General features: G+C 45.3%; 1 protein-coding gene and 1 long non-coding RNA gene across 3 annotated transcripts in view; both read left to right on the plus strand.

Moving 5' to 3' along the window:
- The window catches only part of B4GALT1 (beta-1,4-galactosyltransferase 1), a 56,864-nt gene extending 45,991 nt beyond the window's left edge, over positions 1-10,873 (plus strand). The window contains exons 3-6 of one of the 2 annotated variants that reach the window (XM_058695121.1): positions 2,637-2,824; positions 5,402-5,524; positions 7,571-7,675; positions 7,914-10,873. In XM_058695121.1, the coding sequence (XP_058551104.1) occupies positions 2,637-2,824; positions 5,402-5,524; positions 7,571-7,675; positions 7,914-8,046 (549 nt within the window). In that variant the 3' untranslated portion in view covers positions 8,047-10,873. The remainder of the gene's footprint in view (positions 1-2,636; positions 2,825-5,401; positions 5,525-7,570; positions 7,676-7,913) is intronic. The other variant, XM_058695122.1, reaches the window with a different exon arrangement.
- A 506-nt stretch (positions 10,874-11,379) lies between these two features.
- Positions 11,380-25,814, plus strand: LOC131491781 (uncharacterized). Its single transcript, XR_009251639.1, has 3 exons — positions 11,380-11,786; positions 16,587-16,669; positions 17,556-25,814. It is a non-coding gene; the product is annotated as an uncharacterized LOC131491781 (long non-coding RNA).
- Positions 25,815-27,231: the final 1,417 nt, after the last annotated feature.

A 27,231-nucleotide genomic window follows, 5' to 3' on the forward strand; every position in this document is an offset into this window, starting at 1 on the left:
TAGAGTTGACTTTTCTATAATCCTAGGGGAAGAAGGGGAAGACATACTTTCCTTATCTACCATTCAGCTGGTCTGATGTTCCTAAGGGCCCTAGTAAGGAATTATACCTGCAAGAAAGAACCCTGCCTTCTCCCTCTTCCAGGATCACAGAGATGAGGCCAGGATGAGAGGAGTGACATACAGGTCAAGCTATTTTAGGAAACTGCCTGACTAATTTTAAGGGTGGACCAGACACTGAAGTGCCTTATTGAGTTGAAGGAGCTTGTTATACATATGGGGAAAAGGGTAGGATAGATCTGCTCCCTTGGGTTTCTCCTCTAGGCTGCCATTGTTCTTGGGGCATGGTACCAGAGGTGTCCATTCATGGTTCCAAATGTGCAGTTCCCGGGAAAGGAAAAATGCATAGTATAGTCCCAGGTCAAACTTCTGCTTAACTCAAATAGTCATGACTAGCAGACCAGGCCCTGTTGTTTGGGCATGGCCAGCACGAGCTCCCTGCCCCTGTCATTAGAGAATGTACCAAGAGAAAGGAGCATTGGGCAGCTATCCTTGGGGGTCTGCTATACAAGTGTGAAAAGGCTTTGTTGGGACACCCTTTCAGTTGTTGGAAAAGTGTTCAATGGGGTTGAATTGTGTTTTAAAATATTTAGAGAAAGCTAATTCTTAGGGTCTTGATGGGGCTAGAGGAGCAAGAAGGAAAGTACCAGGTGCAGGCCTCTCCCCCCATTGCCAGAAGGCAGAAGGGTATGGCAAGAATGAAGTAAATCTGGGTTGGGATGAAGGTTGTTACAAGATTGTTGAGATGTTTAAATGCACGTCAGACACTTATCCGATGCCTTTCATGTTATATATCCCAATTAATTTTAGCAGTGTGTTGTAATAATAGTAATTATAACAGTTTTATAGTTTTCAAATCTGGTTTCTAAACTTAAAACTTCTTTTTGCCTCAGGACTTACAGAGAATTAGCTGAAGGCAGGATTTTGAATGACTCTTAACTGGTGGGGACAACCACAGAACACAGTATGTGCTGTTGGGCCTGGCCTTCTCCTTTCACCATGCATGATTAGAAAGCTTTGTCATGGGCTGAAGAAAGGAACTCCTGTGTAAAATACTTCCTTAATCCATTCACTCTTCTCTTGGCTACTCTATCTGACTTCCTAGTACTCGCGTTTCTTAAGTGGTTTCGTTTCTGAGTCACCCACCTGAGGTTGGGTAGCTGTGGCACCATCCATATGCTCTGTACTCACATAGGTAGCCTTATAAAGCACCAGTTTCCAAATCTTCTCTTGTGGGCCTGGAGAGTGGATGTTGGGTATCCCACCTTTGGATTGTGTAGCCACTGTAGGCTCCTGTGAGTATATTTTCCCCCAAAGTAGAGGGCTCTGATCTTGTTGATCCCAAGAGATATTGAGAAGGAGCACTAAATGTGGATTTCACAGTGTTGGGTCCGGCACCAGCTGTGTTGCTTATGTGCCTTAGTTCCTTCCTGGCATCTTTGGGAGGATTCTGGCCGGGATGAGAATACACGTATGGAAGGGCTTGTGGACTGCTAAATGTAAGAGTGGTAGTGTCGATGCTATAACTGTCCTTACTACCCTGGGGCTGTGCGAGTTGGTAAGGACACAGCCCCATGGTGGTGACCCTGAGGGAGCCCTTTGGTTGAAGCTTCCTAGAAGAATTTTCATCTGCCATTGTTTATTGAAACCCATCCTTTGGTCCGTCCGTCCATCCATCCATCCATCCATCCATCCAGCAGTTATTTATTGAGCTCTTATTGTATGCCAGGCAGTGTTCTGGGAACTGGGGAAATAAAAGGTTAAAAATTCCAGTTTTCATTGAGCTTCTATTCTAGTGGGGGAGACTAAAAATAAACAAGTAAATAAAATATGAAGTACCTTTGCACCAACAGACTTGGTGCTTCAGGACCCAGTGGTTGGCATCCTGAAGTATGTGTCCTCTTCTCTCTCATACACCCTGTTTCTATCATAATGTGTATCACACTGCTTCCCACCCTACGTTGTGAGCACCATGAGGGCAGAAATTGACTTGGGTTCACCATATTTCTCTGGTACCTAGTTTAATAATAGACATCTTGAAGGGGCACACAATGTGGTGATCAAACCATAATCAACCATACAAAGAGGGGAGAAGGGTAAAAAGTCCAATAGGCACCAGTTTCCTGGGTGTCTTCATGGGAATTAGTCTATATATAGTATGTAAATATATGACACATAGGTCTAAGTACCTTTTCACCTAACAATACTATCTTGGAGATCATTTCCTTTTAGAGCTTCCTTATTTTTTTGAACAATTCTATTCCATTATATGGTTATTACATGATTTATTTAACTGGTTCCCTAGCAAAAGCTTATGTCATTGTTTGCAGTCTTTTGCTGTGATGAAAATCCCGTGGTGAGCAAGTTGTTCTTATTCGCATATTTGCAAGTCCCACATGATAATTCCTAGAAGTGGGATTGCTGACTCAGGGCATGCCATTCCGTATTGATTTGTAAAGTGAAAGCAGAAAAATGAGTGGACTAATGATCCCATGTAGTCGACAAAGTCACCAGTCCCTGGGAGTGTTCTGCTCATTGGCCTTATGGCATCTGATATCACTTCTTTTTTTGTGCACCAGGCTGGAGAAACCATGTTCAATCGTGCCAAGCTCCTCAACATTGGCTTTCAAGAGGCCTTGAAGGATTATGACTACAACTGCTTTGTGTTTAGCGACGTGGACCTCATTCCAATGAATGATCATAATGCCTACAGGTGTTTTTCACAGCCACGGCACATTTCTGTAGCAATGGATAAGTTTGGATTTAGGTAAGAGATGTTCACCAGAATCTGCAGGAAACATGTTTCACTCTTACATGATGACTAGGAAATGCAATTCCTGTAGCCCAGGAGTGTCTCTTTAGGTTCTTGGAGGAGAATTTTTCCTCTGAGAACTGGGTGCTTTTTAAGCCCAAAGTCCGTAAAACTTGAGAAGAAAAGTGAAGTTCAGAAACATCCCTACCTCTACACATCCAGGCAAGAAGAGTTTTTATGTTTGGGATGGCTGTTGCCTTTAGGCTCCAAACAGATGCTGTATTTCCTTGCTTTCTTCTGTCCTCTTCCCCACACAGTTTGGGAAGCAAATTGGACTCATTTTCCCCAAGTAGATTCTTGGGTTTGGGTACCTTGGCAGATATACCTTGGTACTTTAAGAAGGAACATGATACCGTTTCCCTGCAAAGCACAGGCTTCTGTTTAAGCATGAGGACCCAAACTTTCCCACCAAAATGCCCCTAGTGAGGAGGTCAGCCAATGCCTGTCTCTAAGAGCAATAGTATAATGTAAAGTATAAGGTCATAGATGGAAAATAGCCTTATGTAGTCTTTTTTTTTATCTTAAAAAAATAAATCTGCATTTTGTTCCATAATTATCCCTGTTTATATTAACATAGAATTGTTTAAAATCACCTATTAGTTGAGTATACTGACCTTTCCCTCCTTGCTCTACGTTAGCTTGAAGCTCCAGGAAGCTGTGCTGCAGACCCCATGTGCTAGGCATCCCCGGCCTGGGTGCACCGCCGTGGTGTAGCAGGCCTGTGCCAGTCAGCAGTCCCTTGGTTTAGATATGAATGCTTTCTTTCAGACTCCTTTTATTCCCATTTCTTTCTGTCTTCCCTTGCTGGGGGCAGTGAGGGCTATGAAACTAAGGATGCTGTGAGGAGAATTTGACTCTAAACATCACCCTGTGCCCTCTCCCCTCTTCCCTGTTTATGTACCTTCTTCTCTTTAAGAGACACAGGCTCAAACCCTGTCCCCTCTTAATTTCTCCTCTTGAAGCGTGGTGGTAAGGACCTCATTCTTTGCCACAGCACCGTGCTTGTTTTATCCAGAACCAGTCAGGCTTGGGGGATGAGGTGGTTGGTCAGAGAAAACACAGACAGCAAACTGAATCTCATCAGCTCGGCATGTGCTTCCCTGTGAGGTCACGAAGAGTCCCTTTTTTTGTAAAAATGCTGATCGTGACAAACCTTAGTGGCCTGGCCACCTGGTTCGAACCCTCACTTGTAATCAGGTGCAGAGGGTTGTGTGACGTGTGTCCAAAGGTGGGTAACTGGGCCCCTAACTGATGACACCTAATTATAGATAGATTACCTTTGACTCATTAAAGCAGGCCCTTCTGGATCTTCATGGATACTTCTAGTCCGATGTCCTGAATGTATTTGAAAATAGTCATTGCAGCTTTTTTTCATGTGCTCTGTATGGTTTGGCTGACTTCCCCCTTCAAGTCTGAGTTAGTTTTCCTTAAATTGTGTGATGGATTTTAGTCTCTTTGGATTCCAGTAAGAGCCCTGGTGTGGTTTGGTGCTGCATACAAGGTCATCCCAAAACCACAGCCTTTACAGGACCCATAGGAAAGCCTTTGCCTGGCTTCCGGGTATGATCTGAGTGTTAACATTTCTCATTGGTGCTCCGTCTGCATCCTCCAGAAGCCCATGATTCATAACCATTGAAATAGTAAAATATAGGGGCGCCTGGGTGGCTCAGTCGGTTAAGCTTCTGAGTCTTGGTTTCGACTCAGGTTGTGATCTCACAGTTCCTGAGATCCAGCCCCGTGTTGGGCTCTGCGGGCTCAGCGCTGGCAGCCTGGAGCCTGCTTGGGATCCTAACTGTCCCTCTCTCTCAGTGTGTTTTCCCTGCTCACGCTAGCGCCCATGCACACACACACTCTCTCAAAATAAAGAAATAAACATTAAAAATATAGTAAAATACAAAAAGGTGTGGAAAGATGAGAGCCCTGATGCCCCACTTCTTGAAAATATATCAAAATAGATTCACCATTATACATTTTGCTAAGTCGGGATGTGGTAGAAATTTCCTAGAAAATTTTATTTTGGCAAATTTTCAGAAACGCTATTTTGACTGTTGGGGTCAGAGTTCAAGCCAGTATACCTGTGGAAGAATGAAAGTTAGACTGGTAGATGGGCTGAAGGTGGAAAGGGAGGGCATGACAGGGTGGGCACAGGGAGGCTTTACCACAATCTCGGTTTCCAGGACCTCCTGGATAAGCATTTCTCATGCAGGAGCAGGACACATGGGAAGCAGGTTCCTGAATGGGGCACAGGAAGTGCACTTATGCTCTCTCGTCATTGACTAATTTTCCAGGTAACCATAGAAGCAACACAATATTCTTAGAGCAAATTCTACTTTTTGACTTCTGTGTCTTCTCTACTGATATATAAAAACAGAACAAAGAAAACCCTTATAAATCCCCAATTTATAAGTTCCAGAGAATAAAAATAACTTCAGAAGCATTTGTGCTTTGAGCATGCTTTATTTTGAAAGTCAAAACTTACTAACCACTGGTTTTCTTTGTGTGTGTGTGCGTGCGTGTGTGTTTTTCCCCCAGCCTACCTTATGTTCAGTATTTTGGAGGTGTCTCTGCTCTAAGTAAACAGCAATTTCTCACCATCAATGGATTTCCGAATAATTATTGGGGCTGGGGAGGTGAAGATGATGACATTTTTAACAGGTAATTGTCCCAACTTAGCTGTCTTTCTCCCCTGTCTCCCTTCACTTCCAGTTTTTTAATCAGTGCCTGATTACTCTGCAAGGATTGACCCTTGGGAGGGATGTAGTCCCCACTCAGCCCAAATTCTTAGATGTGCCCTGCTGTAGGTGCTACAGGTGCTGAAAAATGTCTTTAGGAAGTTTAGCTTTTGTGATTTTTGCATTAGCCTTGGAACATGCAAAATGAGAACCAAATAAAGGGTTGGGTTTACTTTGATTTATCCCACATGCCATTTTGTCCTAAAGAAGTAAACATGCCCTTTGCAAAAATTCAGCATCTCATTGTGGTCCCGTTTGATTATGAAACAAGTTTCTTTGGGCAGGATCCTAAGTTCCTTTACAAAATCTTTGTGCTATTTGTTTATTTTGGAATATTTTTAACAAACATAAAAGAGGACTGAGTAGTATAATGAACTTCTGTGGACCCACCCAGCCCCAACAACCACTACTTTCTACCAGCCCTGTCCGCCCCATCCACACCCCAGGGCTCCTTTATCATGTGCGTTGTCATTGCAGCTGGTAAAAAGAAAAAACAAAACAAAACACCAGTGACATTTGAAACCACATTCTGCCCAGTTCTCCCTGACAGTGGAAACTTCAACCCTGCCATCTCCAGATAAGAAGTAACTTCTCCCTCTGGGAGCTAGTCTGAGCTTGTCACTGAGCTTGATATCAGAATATACTCTAGCTCCTTCCCGAATTGGAGTACCTTAATTTGATCAATTAACAGAAGGTGTCTGTCAGAGCAGCACCCAAGTCAGTCAAGTTTAGCTTTGTGTGAGAACCTGTCATAGACCCAGGTCTTTACTATCAACCTGGAAGAAAACCTGAGGTTTAGAGGATGCGGATTGATTATCAGGCATCTTCAGACAGAGCACTGTGTCACACAGGCCCGATGGGGAGGACACTGAAGCCCCAGACAGGGGGTCCAGACAGAAACAAACTTGCTTCCACAGCACCACCTGGGCAAACCTCAGACCCACAGGATGGTGTTAGGGGCTGATGTGACACCACAGACGCAAGAAGTTAAGAGGGTTAGTGGGAAGGGAGCACTGAGAATGGACACCCAAGGGTGGAGGGACTAGAAGGATGGGTGGCTGGGGGAGCAGCTTTCTTGAAAGATAAAGGACCTAACTCGCCGTATGCCAGGCGCTGAGGGAGACAAGGCCAGAAACCTTTAAGTTATCCAGGACCAGCCAGTCCTGCTTTTTAACCAACTTGTGCTCCTGCTGTGTCAAGGCTTTGGTTGTGGTCCTCATTCCTTTCCCCCAGATCTACACAGAACCTTCCACCCTGTTCTGGCTGCCTCTAGTCTTGTTCTCTGCTCTCCATTCTTAACAGTGCTTATCAGAGAGTCCTCCCTTTGGCCAAAAACTTTGGGTAACTGTATATTCTACCCCTTTCAGACACTGGCACTGATCTGAAAAATGGGATGCGAAAAGCTCTGAGAAGGCCTCCATGATTTATCCTTCACCCTTCTTTCCAGCCTCATCTCTGACCACTTTCTACCCCAGACTCTTTCCACCAGTCCCCAGAAGCTTCTGTTGTTCCCCGAGGGCCCTGTGTTTGCTCTGCCTCCCTGCCTTTGCCTGTGCTGTCCCGACTGCCCTAAATGCTCTGTGGGCACCCATTCGTCTTCATAGCTGGCTCTGCCTAGTCTTGCTCAGGTAGAGTGAGTGGCTTCTCCCTCTGTGCTCCCCACCACCTCCCCTCCTCACCTCCATCCTGGCACTGATGTCCCTATGTTCCAAGTCCACATTGTAAGTTCTGTGAGGGTAGACACCCCCAGTGCGTGGCACAGAACACTCCCCAACCAACACAAACTACAGAACCAGTGGTCAAAGGGCACAGGGAATTAGCATGAGTTTTAACTGGTGCCACAGTGAGCTGAGGTATGGGCTGAGTGAGAACAGTGAACAAGATGGCGGATGGGGCAACAGTCTGGGGCTGTCGGACCCAAGCCTTATGGCAGCTTTGCAGTGACGACTTGTCCCTTCACTCCTTGCAGGTTAGTTTTTAGAGGCATGTCTGTTTCTCGCCCAAATGCTGTGGTTGGCAAGTGCCGGATGATCCGCCACTCAAGAGATAAGAAAAATGAACCCAATCCTCAGAGGTGTGTTCTATGTTCATTTACATTCTTTCTTTCCCCTTTCAGGTGGGGTAGGCTATAGGAATGAGGCTCTGGTGAGGGCTCCAGGCCTCAAGGGAAAGGGAGGGATCTGTCCATGAGTTGGGTAGAGTAGACTAGGTGGTGGGGTGGGGTGGGGGGCAATGAAGGACAAATGTTTCATGTTTTTTTTCCTTAAGATTTTTGTTTTGACACCAACCCTTTGCCTGTTTTTCTCTTGTAGATTTGACCGAATTGCACATACAAAGGAGACAATGCTCTCTGACGGTTTGAACACACTCAGTTACAAGGTGTTGGACATAGAGAGAAACCCGTTATATACCAAAATCACAGTGGACATCGGGACACCGAGCTAGCATTTTGGTACACTAATAAGAGACCTGAAAATGGCCAGGGACCTCTGCTGTGTGTCTCTGCCAATCTGCTGGGCCGGTCCCTTTCATTCTTAACAATCAGAGTGATAGACCCCCTCCAGTCATCATTCAGATGCCTTTCCAGATGACCAGGACGAGTGGGATATTTTGCCCCCAACTTGGCTCGGCATGTGACTTCTTAGCTCTACGAGGTGTTTGTAAATGTAGAAACTATCAGCCTTTGGGGGAATCTCGGCATGTTCACAGTGTCACCCCAAAGAATCAGTACACAGCCCCAAATTTGGTGACTGTGGGACTCATTTCCAGTGATAAACTCCTAATCTGTTGTGAAATAGGTAAGAATTTCGCTTTAAATTGTGGTATTCTTATTACTTCATGAAAAATTGGAGAGTGCTGCTGAAATTGGATTGGTGTGATGTTTTTTGTTTGCATATTCTAACAGAAAAACGCAATCTCGACCTTTCTCATTTTACTCCTCCCCCACCTTTTAGCAGTATGCAGCTACCACAATCACTTGTGTGCGTATGTCTTTTCTTAGCAAAAGAATTTTAAAACTTGAGCCTTCGACCTTTTGCCCTGCTAACGTGTGAATTCCAAGGCAACGTTAGCCATCAGAGCAAAAGCCTTGAGTGTCCTCAAATTCAGTGGCCTTTCTCCAGATTGTCTGATTTCTGAATGTAAAGACTTTTTTTTTAAAAAAGCAGTTTGTAGTATTTTAAAGAAAGAACAAATCGGGTTTTATTATGATCTAGCTTGATTTTGTGTTGACCCAGATTTGCATAGCTGTTTAGTGTTAAATCATGACAATTTATTTTTCTGAGCATGCTATATAAACTTGAATTTCCTATGTATTTTTATTGTGGTGTTTTAAACGTAGGGAGGGGATTGAGCATTTTTTAGTGGGAAAAATAGCATATGCTGTAGTGGCCAGATTTGGCCGGCAGGTCAGGTTTTGTAAAGAGCAAAATCACTTTTGGGCCCTTTGAGGGCAAGACCTCCCTGGTCAGAGTTATCCTGCTAGACCTCTGGGGAGGCAAAAGCCTAGGTCTGCCAGGCAGAGCTCCCCACCTCCCTACCCTCCCCAGGTGGGAGGGAACCTCCTCCACCCCTCTTCCCACTGACCCTGGGACCTCCCTTTAGGGCCCTAGGCTGTGGAGTTCTAAATGATAGCAATCAGGTTGTTTACTGGCCCTTAGTCTGGGGAGGGGGAGGAAATCACTGCTCTGGCCCCTGTGGAGTCCAGGGGCCACCTCCTTCACTGTGCTAGCCACATTGCCTGGCCTACCTTGCTGGACCCATTCTCCTTCCTCCCCACTTCTCCTTTCTCATTTCTGTCTCCTTTCTCCTTCCTTCCTCTCCGTTTTTGTTCCTTTGCCTCTTGCCTGTTCCCTAAAACTTGCCTGTGGCACTCAGGGTCAAACAGACTATTCATTCATTCTCCAGCATGAATGTGCCTTTTAATTAGAGATCTAGAAAGTTCAGCTGAACCCTCCCACACTCCCTCACAACCACTCTGGTGCCTAAAGCCTCCCAGTCCCCTTCAGGTTTTTAGCAGGTGCTCGCACTCCAGGGAGGCTGATCCACAGGGGTGTCTTCCCCAGACCCACCTCTCCTGGGGGAGAGCGAGGACTGCCTGGGGTGGGATGCACAAGGCAGTTCCTACCACTGGCTGCCCTTGTCGGGTCCAGCCTGAGCTAAGGGCAAAAAGAGTCAGCTATCTAATCCCAGGGTTGACCCTTTAGCTGGTGGCAGCCCAGAGCCCCACCACTGGCCTCCTGGAAGCCAGCCCTCAGTGTGGAGGCTGAACTGGTGCCCAGCCCTGGTCTTACCTGTGCCTTTATCGCTTTGAGCATCTTGGATGCTACCATGGTTCTTTTCCAGAAGCCTTTGTATTGGTTAAAAATTATTTTCCACTGCAGAAGCAGCTGGGCTATGCGAAGAGTATTCGTTCGGTCAGTCCCCCGTTCCTTGACAGGGGTGTCAGTGGAACCAGGAATGACCGCCCTGAGAGGGAGTTTTGGGAAATACAAAGAATGAAGACCTCTCCTCTCCTTCTGTCCCCAGATCCTGGCTTTTCCAAAGTGCCTTAAAAGAAGGGAGACAAATATCCTGAGTGGTAACTTCTTTATTATATACTTTACTCTTACAAAAAAATTCTGACTTTTTTTTTTCCTCCTGTTTTCCTGTTACACTTTCCTTCATGTTCCACTGGAATAGTCAAGTGTATGGTTCGTTCTCAGAACCAAGGGGGCTTCTGCTTCACCTGTTCCCCACTTGCTGACCTTCTGGTGCTTTCATGGGGCCCACTTGGGCCCAAGGTTAGGCCCGGATACTTGCCTGGTTTATAAGATGCTGTGGGTCCTCTTTCCTCCCTGAGGAGGTTAGGGCTGAGGGTTCAGGGAGCATTTCCTTGACCTGGAAGGTGTCACCATGAAGTTGTTATGTGCTGTGTCTTTCTCTGTTTCTGTCCATCCCGATGCTGGTGACCCCGTGAAGTGGCCTTTGGGAAAGATTAGAAGGCAGAGGTGGCACGAGAGGGTAGAAGAAATGCTGGTGCTGGCTCTCAGTCTGGGCAGGGTCTCTGCTGACCTCAGGGCTGGGCGTGGGTGCCCCACTCAGCCAGTACGGCAGCTGTCCTGTCCCAGAGACCTGTTGTGCTGTGTATTTCGATCTCCCATGTATGCAAATGTATGCGTTTACCATTGTAAGTGGGAGGGGGGAATGTCTGACCTTGGTGTTCAAAACAGAACTGTATTTTTGTCTTTAAAATCCAGTAATATAACGTGAATAAATGACCTTATCTTTGTAACCTCAGGTGGTTTCTTTTCTGATTTAAGTAAGGGGTTTGGGCTCTCCGGCCCGGAGGGAAATGATTGGGACTGCCTGCTGGGAGGATCAGAGGAGAGCAGAGGTCTGCCACAAGGGGGCGGGTCATGGCTGGGGGTGGTGGTGGTCCCTCACCTGACTATGTTCCACACACCTCACTGGAATCAGCCATTTCCCAGTCCGAGCCTCATTTTCTTACCTGAAAATGGAAATAATAGCACCTAGACTTTCTGAAGCTTAAAAGAGATGATGGGTCTAAAATAATGACTGGAGGGGCGGCGCAGTCGGTTAAGCGTCCGACTTCAGCCAGGTCACGATCTCGCATCCGTGAGTTCGAGCCCCGTGTCAGGTTCTGGGCTGATGGCTCGGAGCCTGGAGCCTGTTTCCGATTCTGTGTCTCCCTCTCTCTCTGTCCCTCCCCCGTTCATGCTCTGTCTCTCTCTGTCCCAAAAATAAATAAAAAAAAAAATAAATAAAATAAAATAAAATAATGACTGGCACCTCACAGGAACTTACTACATAGTAGTTAGTACCACTTCAAAATAGAATTTCCACTAGCAGTTCTCTGGCCACATTCTGCTGTATTCGGCAATCACCATGAGAGTCCCGAGATCCTTCGCAGAGCCATTTACACAGGTGTTCGCAGAGTAACTTAAATGGTACCATACGAAGTGAGATTTCTTTTCAGTCCCAGGACATTTAAACAGATGTTCTACAGGGTCTTAGTTGTGACTCAAGGACTTGAGACAGTAAGTACCCTGTGTGCCTTCTCCTTCTCATCACCCCCAGGATCAGGTACCAGCAACGTATTAAGGTGCTGGTTGGATTGACTTGGCATCTGGAAGAAATGTGTCAAAGGAGACCGGTATGAAGGAGAGGGCACCCTTGCTGTCCAGGTTGGTGGAGCTGTGAACATGGGACCAATTGGGAAACAGGAGCAGTAAGGGCAGCACTGTATAGCCCCCCAATGCTATCTGGCTATCCCTACCCATCCTTGTGACTGCTGAAAGGACCCCTAGGGGCCTCAGACCTGAACAGAGGTGGCCTTGGGCTCAGATCTGACCTTTGAACAGGAGACTCTGGTCCTTTCAACAGAGTGCTGCCTTTGCAAGCTGTAAGGTCTGGGTGAAGTGGAACACCTTCTGTCCCCAAAGATGCACATATCCGCACAAATACATACAAACTAACATGCATAACATACCTGACATGTGCCTATGAGAGACCAGAGTGCCTGGGTTCAAATCCAACTGTTGCTTCTTCCTAGTGCTGTGATGTGACCACTCAAAATCTGGAGGCACCCAGGACCTCACCAGTGGTGTTTTCCCTCCCCTTCCCTGCCTCATCTGAGCAAAAGGTGTTTGGAATGGCAGCACTGGGAAGGAAGGGGGCTTGAACCCCCATGGTGGGCTCTGAGGGGGCCAGGAAGGGATGATGGCAGGAGGAAGGGGGCCACAGACAGGCTCCTGGGGGTTGGCCATTTCCTTGAGATGTGCTCTGTCTCATCTCCCACTCCACATGGACCCAGACCAAGTCTGAGCCAGGCAGAGCTCAGGAGTCATGCAGTGTGGACTGGGTGGGCACCAGGCCCCCCTACACAGTACCTTTCTTCCATGGGAGACTGTGACCTGGATGCCAAATCACTGACTTACAAATAACTTTTGGAGGCAGGGCGGTGGTGCCCAGGTCACTGGGTCCTTGTGGAGGTAAGCGAGTGGAACCTCCCGAAAGTAGGAGTATTTGCTGCTGGTGACCAGAGGGAAGCTGTGTGTAGGGAGAGATCAAGGAAATGAGAAGATGCCCAAGTTCTAAGTGTTACCAAGTCTTCACCACACTTCCAGTCTCCCCTCCTCTTGTTTATTCCAGGAGGTGAGAGTTTGCACATTCCTAGGGGCCGATTTCTTAGAACTGGAACTTATTTACCCTGTCAGAAAGGAAATGAGGTTTGTCTGGCTGAGCCAGTCATGCCAGACAAGCCTCATTTCCTTCTCTGGCAGAGTCCCCGGGCAGGGAATGTGGCTATTGCCTTCATCTGGGCTCAGGGACCTGTACCCAGGCTGTGAGGCAGAGAAACCTTTGGGACATGGTTGTTATGGGTAGTTACAGGGTCAGTAAGCCAGAAACCACAGGGACATGGCACCACAAGGACGTCTGCCTTTGAGCAAGATGTGTGCCAGCTCACCAGGCAGGGGGCTTGGGAAGATGGCCAGGAAAAAGCCATGTAAACAGTGATCATTACTTCTGGCTCTTTCTGCCTTCCCATTCACTGTGTAACTCTGGGCAAGTGGACTTCCGTCTCTGAGCCCTTGGTTTGCTCTTCTGTTTTAGGACTTGCTCTCAGACTCCACCTCTGGTTTCCCCATAGTTCTGCCCTTCTCCCAGTAGGAAGTGCCTTGATTTGGGTTTCCTTTTGTCCCCGAGGTTAACCCTTCTTATCACCTTGAAGGAAGTCACTTTATCTCTGAGTCTTCATTTATAAAAATAGCAGGATCGGCCCGCCTGCCCTGTGCACATCACCCACACTGAGATACCACTTTATACCCATTAGGATGGCTGTTATCAAAAAGCCAAAATTAGCATTGCTGAGCATGTGGAAAAATTCCAACGCCTGTGCACTGCTGGTGGGAATATAATATGGCATAGCACCTATGGAATATCTCACGGTGATTCTTCAAAAAATTAAACATAGAATTGCCATATGATCCAGTAATTGCTACTTCAGGATATATACCCAAAAGAAGTGAAAGCAAGGACTTGAATAGATACTTGTAAACGCATGTTCACAGCAGACTTATTCACAATAGTCAAAAGGTGGAGATGACCCAAGTGTCTATCAAGGGATGAATGGATAAACAAAATGTGGTGTGTACATAAAATGGAATATCATTCAGCCTTAAAAAGAAAGGAAGTTCTGACAAATACTACGGCATAGATGAACCTTGAAGACATTATGCTAAGTGAAATAAACCAGTTACACAGGGACAGATATTACGTGATTCCACTATGTGAGGTACCTAAGTAGTCAAATTCACAGAGACAGAAAGTTGAGTGATGGTTGCCAGGGGCTGTAGGGGAGAGTGAGTAGAGGGAAGAATGGAAGTTAGGGTTCAATGAGTACCGAGTTGTAGTTGTAGAAAATGAAGTTCTGGAGATGGATGGTGGTGATAGTTGCACAATAGGAATGTACTAAATGCCACAGAACTGTGTACTTAAAAGTGGTTAAAATGATAAACTCCAAGATATATATATATATATATATATATATATATATATATATATATATGCTATAGAGTGAGTGTGCCCCCCCCCCCCCCATTCACGTTGAAACTTTATTCCCAGTATGATGGTATTTGGAGCTGAGGCCTTTGGGAGGTGGTTGGTTAGCTCATGAAGACAGAGCCCACGTGCATGGGATTAGTGCCCTTGTAAATGAGACCTGGAGAGCTCCCTCATCCCTTCTGCTACATGAGGTTAGAGCAAGAAGGCGCAGTCTGTGAACCAGGAAGCAGCCCCTCACCAGACATCAAATCTGCCAGCACCTTAATCTTAGACTTCCCAGCCTCCAGGACTGTGAGAAATGAATTTCTGTTGTTGATAAGCCCTCCCTCCAGTCTATGCTATTTTTGTTACAGCAGCCTGAAAAGACCAAGACGGCATACTTTACCACAGTTTTTTAAAAAGGAGGCAGCTCCCTGTGGCCAAACTTGACCTCATCTTGCTCTGGAGGTGGCTGAGGATGGTGGTGTGGGGTCCAGCACCCACCTGGAGATTTCGCGTGTGAGAAGGGCTGGCCATGTGGGGAGTGCCACCTGAGAATCTGCTAATCGTGGGCACTCAGCTTGGTTGCTGAATCCAGCTTGGTGCTCTGCCCCAGATAACCGGCTTTACAGTTGCTACCTTTGCCCAAGACTAATATCCTTCCCTAAAGAAACTAGATGCAAAGCTGCCAGGGGGGGTTGGGGGAAGAAGGGGAAGCCTGGACTCAGGCAGGTTATCATGACCGGGGGACAAGGAGGCGCTTACTCCAGAGTGCCCCCTTGATTCCCATTTACTGTTGGCAGAAACTAGGGGCCAAGCTGGAGGCTTTTTAAAAGAAGAAATGACAAGCTGGGGCCAGATTACACCTGGGGATAACATAGTCACCTAGATAAATTCTGTCTAGATGAAGGGGAAGGCCCCTAAGTGCCAGGAGGGAGAGCACAAGTGAGTTCTGAAGGGCAGGAGGGAGGGACACTTGGGAGAGATGGTCCTAGACTTGGTGAGGGTGGGGGAACCTCCATCCCCATGCTACTGCATTGTACATCCTTTCTGGGAGTGGACTGTAGACAAGTAAATCTTAAAAGTGGACCTACCCCTTGACCTTGCAATTCAGCTTCTAGGAGTTTATCCGAAGAAAGCAAAGCCATGCACTAAGATGCGAGTGTGGACCCTGCCACTGCTTGTAATACTGAACACTTAGAAGCCACCATCAATGGGGACAGTGCTAAATAAATGAAGTGCATCCCAGCAATTAAGTACAGTGTGACCATTGAGAATGATGAAGTAGATCTATATTTATCGATTGGGAAGAGGTATAAGAAAAAAAGGAAACTACCGAATGGTTTTTCCATACATGGCAGGGAAATGTATGAATAATTTAGTGCAGAAATTACTCTGTAATTGTTTGTGGGGGCAGATGCACGAGCGATAAAATGAAGAGATGATCTTCCCTTTTCTGCACAGACTGTACAGCCAGGCTCCTCAGGAGTAACCATCTTTAGTGTTTCAGGGGTTGCCTGAGGGCTATTAACAGCGCTGTGTTGGGGCGCCTGGGTGGCGCAGTCGGTTAAGCGTCCGACTTCAGCCAGGTCACGATCTCGCGGTCTGTGAGTTCGAGCCCCGCGTCAGGCTCTGGGCTGATGGCTCGGAGCCTGGAGCCTGTTTCCGATTCTGTGTCTCCCTCTCTCTCTGCCCCTCCCCCGTTCATGCTCTGTCTCTCTCTGTCCCAAAAAAAAATAAATTAAAAACGTTGAAAAAAAAAAAATTAAAAAAAAAAAAAACAGCGCTGTGCTGGCCCCATTGAAAGAATGAGCAGGATTGTCCCCTGGGGGGTTGCATTCCCTGCAAGTGCCCAGACTTGGAAGGAAGATGGGGGCTCCCCCTACAGGGGAGTGGTGCAGGCCTGTGCCCAGTTCCCAATGTGGTGGGATGTGGCATGCTGTGGTGATGCTCAATGGAGGCTGGACAGGAGCTCAACTTGGGCTGATGAGCCTCTAGCTAGTCTCTCAGATTTAGAAAAATCAAGTTAGGACATTTGTTGCCACTCTTTCCTGTGTACAATTGAACATTCACGCCTGTTATATTTGGATAATAAAAATGTCAAAGAACAGAAGAATGGGAGGGGACACTGTGCCCTGGCTCCTAAGGAGCAATATGGGCCCGAGACCCCTGATCAGGACCCTGTGAAGAGTGTGAGCCTAGGAGGAAGTGAGGGAGACCCCCAATGCCCATGGATCTTTGGCCCCAGAATCCAGGAGCTCTGCTGCTGAGGGAGGCCCTTGACATCTGGATTTTGACACAGGTTTGGGCATGGAGCTATTGTAGACTCACGTCCGGTCCAGATGTGAATACTGGACAACTCCCTGCCTGGGGGGCATGTGCCAGAGGAGGGGGGATACCAGGCCATGGTACGGCTCTAACTTTGAATCTTTATCTGGTAGGGTGCCAGGAATTGTGTGCCCAGCCCTGCACCACCCTGCTCAGCTCCACGGGGCTCTACCAGGAGCAACTCTCCGCACCTTGGGTGAGTGAGCTACGGGAGGTTATCTAGCCAGGGACTTGGGCTTTTGGCGGGGACTTCAAAGTGCTCCCTTTGTGTGAAAGTGTCCTGTTGCTCTGTAAGTGATTTTGGCTTCTCTGATAACAGCAGCATAGGAGACAGGCCAGCTGCAAGATCCCAACTCTGTAGTTTTGCAACCTCACCAAAGGCAGTGAGGGAGGAAGCGTGGGGGCTGCAGATAGACGTGGTGAACTGCTGCATGTGGGCCCTTATCGGCGCACCTCGTGCTTTCCCACCTGCTCTGTCGTGCTCATTCAGTAATCCCCATGGCGGGAAACTGAGGCTTAGGGAGGTCATGTGACTTGTACAAGGTCACACAGAGTTAGTGTGTGACCCACATCTCCTGAGTCCCCAGTCCAGGACTCTGGCCATTGAACCATGAATCCAGCCACTCATCCAGACTCAGCAGCACTCTCTCTGCAGTACAGGTGGGAACGGGAAGCAGCAGGCTGAGTGGTGCCCCACCCCAGCGGGAAGATGTGGCCCTTACTTAGAGCCTGGCATCAACAGCATTTTGCCAAGGCAGGTGCAGTGTAGATTGAGCACTGGGCCCAAGAGCATGGTTTTTATTTTGTGTGTTTTCTTTTTTTTAAATTTTTTTTTTCAACGTTTTTTATTTATTTTTGGGACAGAGAGAGACAGAGCACGAACGGGGGAGGGGCAGAGAGAGAGGGAGACACAGAATCGGAAACAGGCTCCAGGCTCCGAGCCATCGGCCCAGAGCCTGGCGCGGGGCTCGAACTCACAGACCGCGAGATCGTGACCTGGCTGAAGTCGGACGCTTAACCGACTGCGCCACCCAGGCGCCCCTATTTTGTGTGTTTTCATTTTGTTTTCTTTTCCCCCTTAGTTTTAGAGGACTTGGGAGTCTGGTGTACCGCATGACAGCAGCTCCTGGACCAGGGACAGTAGTGCAGCCGCAGTCTGGGAGACACATGGGGTGGTTAACGCACCCACGAGGATGCACGAGGCCCGGGTCATGGGGTACAAGGAAGGAAGAAGGGAGACCCCTAAGGGCTGAGGAGCCGCGTGGCTCTGAAGAAGTGGGGCTGCTTTCTGCCTCTGGAAGCATCACTCTGGGAGGTGACAACCTGGTTCCCAGACTGTACAGCTCTTTCATCCCACTGCTCAGTACCTGTCCCTACCCTGGGCCAACACCCAGTGTCCAGGAGGGATCACCACAGTATCTTCCCAAGGCTGCGGAGACCGGCGGCGGCGGAGAGTGGAGAGAGAGGCCCAGGCTTCTGCTCAGCCCTCCTTTTTCCTTCTTGGCACCTATCCTCCCTTACTATCCACGCTCTCCCCAAAGGAGGGGAGCTGCCACACCATTCCCAATCCTCCCAGACGTTCTTAGCCAGTGGCACTTTCCTAAATGAAGCCAGGGCCGTGTTTTGGTCTGATGACTCATGATTTTTAGACAGGCTGAACCAAAAGTGTTAAAAAGCGGGTCTTGGGGTCTAACTTTATCAGATACCAGCCCTCAGTGCTTCATGTTTCATGGGATTTGCTCTGGATGGAAGCTGACCTAGCCACAGTGAAACTGTGATAAGGGAAAAAGACCTGCTGGTGAGGACAGATGACTGTCCACCATGACTGTTTTGTCAGAGCCCAGGCTCAGAGGCCAGCCTGGGCTCTGCCTGTCAGTCGGATGCTCTGTCTTGGACTCATGTGCTGGGGCTCAACTCTTGTCTCTCACTGACCCTGGGCTTGGTGACTGGTGGGCTTGGCGGATGAGCTTGGCCCTGCTGTTGTCCAGGGCCTGTGGGGACTCTCTCACCGTCTTGGGTCTGCTGGATCTTGCAGGTTCACTGCCCACACCCTCTAGTAGACTGTTCCAAGGCTTTTCTTCATGGGAAACAAGGCCTGCCAAGCCTTTCCCTGGCCCACCACCAACTCTTAAGTGAGGACATTGCTGGGGGTGCTTTGCTTTGGGCCGAGGCAGGCAGTAGAGGGACCTAAGGAAGCCCTGGACTAGCAGGCCCGTATTGACTTGATGGGTGACCAAGGCCAGAAACTGGGTGCGGAGGCCGTGAGGTCCCTTTAAGACTGCCAGCCATGGTTCTAGGAAAACTCTCCAGGGGGTTTTATTGCCCCGGCTCCTTCTGCCCATTTGAGGTTGCTGCTGTGGGGCTTAACACAGTACTGAAGGACAGAAACAAAGGTCCCCTTGTCCATCCAGGAAACCAGGGAGGGGGAGGGTGGAAGGAAAGACAGCTTCCGGCAGTCCTGAGGCGTTCCCGGGGGCATAGATCACAGTCCAGAGGGAACTAGGCCTTTGCTGCAAGCCTTCCTGGAAAGCCCTGTTGCTCTTCCTTCTTCGGTCTGCCTCACCACCTGGACTGAAGCTGCAAAAACACAAAGTTCAGCTCACAAAGTGAGGCACAAACTTGTCCCAAGGGTCTCTGGTGGCCTACCTCCTGTTTTCTCCCCAACACTGCTGGAGAAAGACCCCAAGGGAACATTAGAGCCTCAGCCTCTCACTGTGACCAAGGAGAGCTCCAGCCCTGAGCCTTCGTGCTGAGATGTCAGCCTCCTGCTCAGGTTCCCCTGCTGGTAGCGCGCCAGAGGGCCACTCTTCTAAAGGAGACGTGGAGTCTAGCTGCAATTTACAGGAGAGAAGAGAGACCCAGCTCTTTAGGGGGCTTTAGGGCTTATGGGACAAGGCCACTCTACTTACCTGGAAGGCAGTCATCATCTCAGTGGATATAGCCTCTCCCACAGGTGCTCATAGCACTCCCCAGTTCACAAAGCCTTCCCATAACTTCTGGTCCTGTTGGCTCATGACAGCTTTGGGAGTTGACTGGGCCACTGGCAGAATTTAAAGGATATGGACTTACATTAAAGCCAGATATATTTGGATTCAAAGACCTGACCTCAGGATGCCTGGCTGGCACAGTTGGAAGAGCATGCAACTCTTGGTCTCAGGGTCATGAGTTTGAGCCCCATGTTGGGTGTAGAGACTATTTAAACAAACAAACAAACTTAAGGAAAAGAAAAAAAGACCTGACTTCACCACATAGCCATTGTAGGCCACTGGGTAAATTGCTTTTTTCCCCATACAGATATCCCATAATCCCAGCACCATTTGTCCTTCCCCCACTGCTCTGCAGTGCCACCTTTGTCATGAAGCAAATGTCCTGACCTGTGAGGGTCTATTTCTGGACTCTATTCTGGTGTGTTGCTCTATTAATCTATCCTGTGGCAAACCATATGGTCTTAGTATACCTTTCAATTACTTTTATTCCCTTTCTTCATGAGTGTCTTGGCTATTCTTGGCTGTTGCATTTCCATATGAATTTTATAAATTTTTAAAGTTTATTTATTTTGAGAGAGACAGAGACAGCACGAGTGGGGGGAGGGGCAGAGAGAGAGAGGGAGAGAGAGAGAGAGAGAGAGAGAGAGAGAATCCCAGGCAGGCTCTGTGGGGCTTGAACTCACAAACTGTGAGATCATGACCTGAGCTGAAACCAAAAGTCGGGCTTTTGACCGACTGAGCCATCCAGGTCCCCTCCATATAAATCTTATAATCAGCTTGTCAAGTTCCACCAAAAATCACCACCACCATTACCCCACTTACTGAGGTTCTGATTGAAATTATGTTAAGTCTATGGATCACTATAAGGAGACTTGATACCTTTAAAACACTGAGCCTTCCCCTTTCACGCAGATGGCGCCAAAGGCAAAGAAGGAAGCCCCTGCTCCTCCCAAAGCCAAGCCAAAGAAAAGGATTTGAAGGCCAAGAAAGCAGTGCTGAAAGGTATCCACAATCACAAAAAAAGATCCACATATCACCTACATTCCGACTGCCCAAGACACTGTGTCTCTGAAGGCAGCCCAAATATCCTCAAAAGAGGGCCCCCAGGAGAAACAAACTTGACCACTATGCCATCATCAAGTTCCCCCTGACTATGGAGTCACCCGTAAAGAAAATAGAAGGCAACGACACACTTGTGTCATTGTGAATATCAAGGCCAGCAAGCACCAGATCAAAGAGGCTGTGAAGAAGCTCTATGACATTGACATGGCCAAGGTCAACACTCTGATGAGGCCCGATGGAGAGAAGAAGGCAAATGTGTTTGACTGGCTCCTGACTATGATGCTTTGGATGTTGCCAACAAAATTGGGATCATCTAAACTGAGTCCAGCTGGCTAAATCTAAATATTAATTTTTTCACCATAAAGAAAAGATTAAATAAAACATTGAGCTTCCAATCTATAAACACAATGTAATCCTCTTTTGGCTTAGGTCTTTTTAAATCTATATTTAGAGGTCTTTACACATTATTATTTTTTCCTAGCTATTTGATATATTTATACTGTTATAAATAATAGCCTTTTAAAATTTATTTTTCTGTTGTTGCTGGTATATGGAAATGCAATAGATTGACCCTGTATTCTGTAATCTTGTTAATTAATTCTAATAATTTTTCTACATTCTTTTGGATTTTCTAAGTACACTTTCTTATCATCTGCAAATGAGGTGTCTTCCTTTCCAATCCTTATAGCTTTTATCTCTTGCCTCCATTACAATGTTGAGTAGAAGTAGTAGAGGTAGGGTTTTCCCCCCTTATATTTGCTTTATGTTTTGGTTGTTCTAAATCCAGATATGTGAAGGAAAACCTTTACTAATTCACCATTGAGAATATTTGCTGGGGACGCCTGACTGGCTCAGTCTGTAGAGCATATGACTCTTGATCTCAGGGTTGTGAGTTTAAGTCCCATGCTGGGCATAGAGCTTACTTTTAAAAAAATGATATTTGATGTAGTTTTATGTAGCTATTTGTTACCATATTAAGAAAATTCCCTCTGTCCCTTTTTTGCTAAGAGGTTATTTCCCCTAATTATGAATTGATGTTGAATTTCATTAAGTTTTTTTTTTAATTTCTTTTAATGTTTATTTATCATTGAGAGACAGAGAGGCAGGCACGGAGTGTGAGCAGGGGAGGGGACAGAGAGAGGGGGAGACACAGAATCCGAAGCAGGCTCCAGGTTCTGAGCTGTCAGCACAGAGCCTGACGTGGGGCTCGAACTCACAAACTGTGAGATCATGACCTGAGCTGAAGTCAGTCACCTAATCAACTGAGCCACCCAGGTGCCCCTTATTAATTTTTTTTTAGCATCTATTAAAGTGATGATGTGATTTTTCTCCCTTATTTTTTTTTAAATGTTTATTTATTTTGAGAGAGAGAGAGGTGCATGGGCCAGAGGGGGAGGGGCAGAGGGAAGGAGAGAGAGAATCCCAAGCGGACTCTGTGTTGCCAGCACAGAGCCCAATGTGGGGCTCAATCTCATGAACTGTGAGATCATGACCTGAGCCCAAATCAAGAATTGGACACTCAACTAACTGAGCCACCCAGGCACCCCTCCCTTATTATTTTAATGGAGGTGAATTGCTTGAATTGGTTTTCAAATCTTAAACCAACCTTGCATTCCCTAGAACAGAACCAATTTAGTCATTATCTATTAACCTTTTTACATACTGCAAGATTTGGTTGATTAATCTGTTGTTTTGGATTTTTACATTTATATTCACAAATGAGATTGGCAGGTAATTTTCCTTCTCATAAAATCCTCTTCAGGTTTTCATATCTCTGAAGGAGTTATTTTTCCTTTTCATTTCAATCTTATATAAGTCTGTTCAAGGAAAAACATTTTGGTTTTGGTTCTATTGTACTTTATTTCCATTTCATTCATTTCTGATCTAATTTTTAAAATTTCCTTCTACTTTATTTGGGTATAATTTTCTTTTCTTCTCATGGTTTGAGATGAAAGCTTAGCTCTTGATATATATTTAAATACATTCATTTATAAATTTCCCTCTAAGCACATATTTAATTGTATTTTACAATTTTATGTGTCATGTTTCTTACTATATAGTTTCTACTTAAAAATTTTTTTCTAATTCCAATAGACTTTTTTTCTTTCATCCAGTGATGACATAGAAATATACTTTTTAGGGGTACCTGTGTGGCTCAGTTGGTTGAGTGCCCAACTCTTGATTTTGACTCAGGTCATGATCCCAGGGTTGTGGGATTGAGTCCTGTGTCAAGCTCCATGCTGAGCATGGAGCCTGCTTGAGATTCTTTCTCTCTCCCTCTTCCTTTGCCCCTCTCCCCTGCTCATGATCTCTCTCTCTTTAAAAAAGAGAGCAAGGAAGAAAGAAAGAAAAGCTAAAAAAAACACAAAACACCAAAAACAACTAAGCCCTAAAAAAAAAATGTACTTTTTAAATGTCCTACCATATGTGGAGATATGATCATGTGACTGCCAGTTGATTCACAAGTTGGACCTGGGCAATCAGAGACTCCTCACCCTCTCCCCTGTCCTTGGAATGCACACTTGAGCCTACTATTCCAACAGTGGAAGCTGTTGCAAGGACATAGCCTTGAGAAATTAAGGTGTTGCTGACACAATCTGGACAGTATACATGACTAAACCCAGATAAGGCCTCTACATAAACTTTTTTTTTTTTTAACGTTTTATTTATTGTTGAGAGACAGAGACAGACCACGAGTGGGGTAGGGGCAGAGACAGAGGGAGACACAGAATCAGAAGCAGGTTCCAGGCTCTGAGCTGTCAGCACAGGGCCCATTGCAGAGCCCAAACCCACAAGCAAGCCTCCACATAAACTTTAAGATTTGCATATGGGTGCAGAAATCTACTCCTTTTGAACTGGCCTAAGACAAGTCTAATAAATAAATCTCCTTGCTTATTCAAACTGCCACTTACCAATCTGGAGTGGTCTGACTTTTTCTTCTGTCTCTCCCTGCCCTTTGTGTACTGTAGCCACACCCAGGAAGCTCCTACACTTAAAAAAAAATTTTTTTTTTTACATTTATTCATTTTTGAGAAACAGATAGAGACAGAGCACAAGTGGGGGAGGGGCAGAGAGAGAGGGAGACACAGAATCCGAAGCAGGCTCCAGGCTCTGAGCCGGCAGCACAGAGCCTGCCGCGGGGCTCGAACCCGTGGACGGTGAGATCATGACCTGAGCTGAAGTCAGGCGCTCAACCGACTGAGCCACCCAGGAGCCCCCAGGAAGCTCCTAAATTTTTAATCAGTACGTGGGGTTTCAAAACGTATCAGACGTTTTGTTTGTTATGGCTTTCTAGTTCAATTTCATTGTAAGCAGAAAGCATCCTCAGTATGATATCGATCCTTTGAAATTTATTGAGACTTCTTCCTTTGTGGCCCAGAATATGGTCAACTTTTGCAAATGTTCTTCTATGCATAAAAAGACAATGTAGTCAGAATTTTGGAGGACAGTATTCTGTGTATGCCCATTAGGTCAAATTTGCTAATTGTATAGTTCAAATATTACATAGCCTTAATAAATGTTAGATATCAATTCTTCTATACCCTTTACTTGTTAAAAATATTCCACTATGATTGTGCATTTTTCTGGTTATTCTTGTAATTCTACTGATTCCTACCTTTCATGTTTTGAGGCTATATTATTAGAAGCTTCCAAATTTAGAATTATTATATTTTCTTGGCTTACAGCTTTTGCCTTGAAGTCAACTCCATCTGGCGATTAGATAGCGGTGATAGTTGCATATCTTGTGAGTATACTAAAAATAAATTATTAAGTTGTACACTTTAAAAGGTCTGAGCAAACCTACTTTCTCTGATATTGATATAGCTACATCTGCTTTCTTTTGGTTAGAATCTTCTTGTTCTATAGTTTTCCATCCTTTAAACTCTTCTGTATCCTTATGTCTTACCTGTGTCTCTTATAAATAGCATATAGTTGTTTTTAAACCCAATCTAAAAATCTTTGTATCTTAACTGGAGAATTTCTTCCATTTATATTTGGAGTAATTATTGATATATTTCAGTCTAAACCTAACGCTTTTTTCCCCTTGTATTTGAGAGATGGTCGGGGGCCACAAGTGTGAGCTAGGGAGGGACAGAGGGAGGGGGAAAGGGAGAGAGAGAATCTTAAGCAGGTGCCACACCCAGTGCAGAGCTGGATGCCGGGCTTGACCTTGTGACCATGAGATCATGACTTGAGCCGAAATCACAAGTTGGCCACTCGCCCACTTGAGCCATCCAGGCATCCCTAAATCTATCACTTTATGAAGTGTTTTCTATTTGTCTCACATGCAACTATATTCATTTTTCTCTCCTTCCTTGACCTATTTTTTTAATTGATTATATATTTTTAACTTTTCAATGTTTCCCCTCTGTTGGCTTGGAAATTATGCATTCTTTTACTATTTTTTTAGTAGTTATTTAGAGGGATTACCAAATCAATCCTTGATTTTTTGAAGACTAATAGGAATTTACCTTTTTCCAGAACAACGCAAGAACCTTGGAACACTTCAACTCCTTTTATGCCTTCTTGACTTCTATGTTGTTGTTGTCATGCATTTCAATTTCACTATATTTAAAACCTCCTGACAGGGGCACCTGGGTGTCTCAGATGGTTAAGTGTCCAACTTTGGCTCAGGTCATGATCTCATGGTTTGTGAGTTCGAGCCCCATGTTGGGTTCTGTGCTGATAGCTCAGAGCCTGGAACCTGCTTCAGATTCTATGTCTCCTCTCTCTGTCCTTCCCCCCCACATGCTCTGTCTCTCTCTCAAAAGTAAACATTAAATTTTTTTTAAAGCCTCACAAGAAATTATTATTGGTATTGTTTTACAGTCAGTATCAATCTGAGTTTATCCACATATTTACCATTTTCATTGCCTTACATTCTTTTCTGCATTTTCAAGCTTCCATCTGGAATCATTTTCCTTTTGCCTGAACAACATTTTCAGTGTGGCTCACTTGGTAGCAGATTTTCTTTTTCTATTTGTCTGAAAATGTCTTTATTTCACCTTCATTCTTTCTGGATAAAACTTTTAGAACGCAAAATTCCAAACAAGTGCAAAAATAGAGAGGCCGGTATAATGAACTTCTGTGCCCATGATTAAACTTCAATAATTATCCACATGTACTCCATTTGTTTCACTCCACCTATCCCCACCCAGTCTCAGATTATTTCAAAGCAAATATCTGATATCCTAATGTTTCATCTGTAAACTTTTCATCTGTAAATATTTACTATCTATCACTGAAGGATAATACTCTTTTTAAAAAACCAAATAATAATAAAATTCCTTAATATCAATTATTCAGTCAGTGTTCAAATTCCTCCAATTGTTTCATATGTTTTTATTTATAATTTTCTGAATCAGAATCTCACCTTTATTCTTGAAGGATATTTTCACTGGATATAGAATTGAATTTGTCAGTTATATTCCTTCAGTGCCTTTAAGATATAATTCCATTGTCTACTGGTTTCATTGTTTCTTATGAGAATAATTTTTTTTTCTTCTTTTTTAAGGTTATGTATCTTTTTTCCCTCTGGATGCTTTTAAGATTTTCTCTTTGTCACTGGTTTTGATTGGCTTTTCTGTGATGTGACTAGGCATGGGTTTTCTTTTTATTTAACCTATTTGGGTTTCCAGGACTTCTTGCATACCTGGCTTGATGCCTCCTTCCTTTTTGGAAAGTTTTCAGCCATTAACCCTTCAAGTTTTGCTGTCTCTTCTTCTTTTTTATTTTTATTTTTAATGTTTACTTAGTTTTGAGAGAGACAGAGCACGAGCAGGGAAGAGGCAGAGAAAGCGGGAGACACAGTATCCAAAGCAGGCTCCAGGCTCTGAGCTGTCAGCACAGAGCCCTATGTGAGATTCGAACTCACAAACAGAGAGATCACTACCTGAGCTGAAGTCGGATGCTTCACTGGCTGAGCCACTCAGGCGCCCCTGTCTCTTCTTTCTTGAATTTGAATTACTCGTTGTTAGATCTTTTCATTACCCTCTTTATGAATTATTCTACTCTTTTGTACTTTCAAAACTTTTATTTTCCTGTACTTTTTTCTAACTAATTTTTAAAGACTTATTTTCCGCTTCATGAGTTTTCTCTTTAGCTTGTCAAATGAATTGGTAAATCTATCCATGATTTCTTCTTATTATTAGATCTTTAGTTCTGAAATTTCCATTCAGTTCTTTTTTATTGTTCCCAGTCCTCCATTGAAACTCTCAATCTTCCCTTTGAACATGGTAATACGGTAAATATAGTTACTTTAAAGTCTGTGTCTTATAATTCCAATATTTGGATACCCCGTGGAGTTGTTTCTATTGTCTCTTGTTTTTGTTGATTTTCATTTATGCTCTATTGCCTGTACATGGGCCATTTTATTTGCAAAACACAATGCAAAAAATTGTTTATAGCAATAATTTGAGGCCTAAGTTGTCTTCTTTCAGGAAGGATTACCGAAAGTTGCTTCTGCCAGGCTCTTGGTTACTGACATTCTAGAATTAATATTTTCCAATTTTAAGGATTGAGATTATTTGAAACTGAGCCCTGTGAGGAGGGCCTATCTACTTCTAATTCAGCCTTATTTTTAAGGTTCAGCCTTTCAGTATATTAACCAAGAGAGGTTCATCAGGGCTCCCCATTCTGGCCACTCGTAAACTCTAATCCCTGCCCTGTGTTCAAAAAAGCCATTTGTCTTTTGGTCATCCTCTTTGGC

This window comes from Neofelis nebulosa, chromosome 12 (assembly GCF_028018385.1).
Source record: "Neofelis nebulosa isolate mNeoNeb1 chromosome 12, mNeoNeb1.pri, whole genome shotgun sequence".
Taxonomy (NCBI): domain Eukaryota; kingdom Metazoa; phylum Chordata; class Mammalia; order Carnivora; family Felidae; genus Neofelis; species Neofelis nebulosa.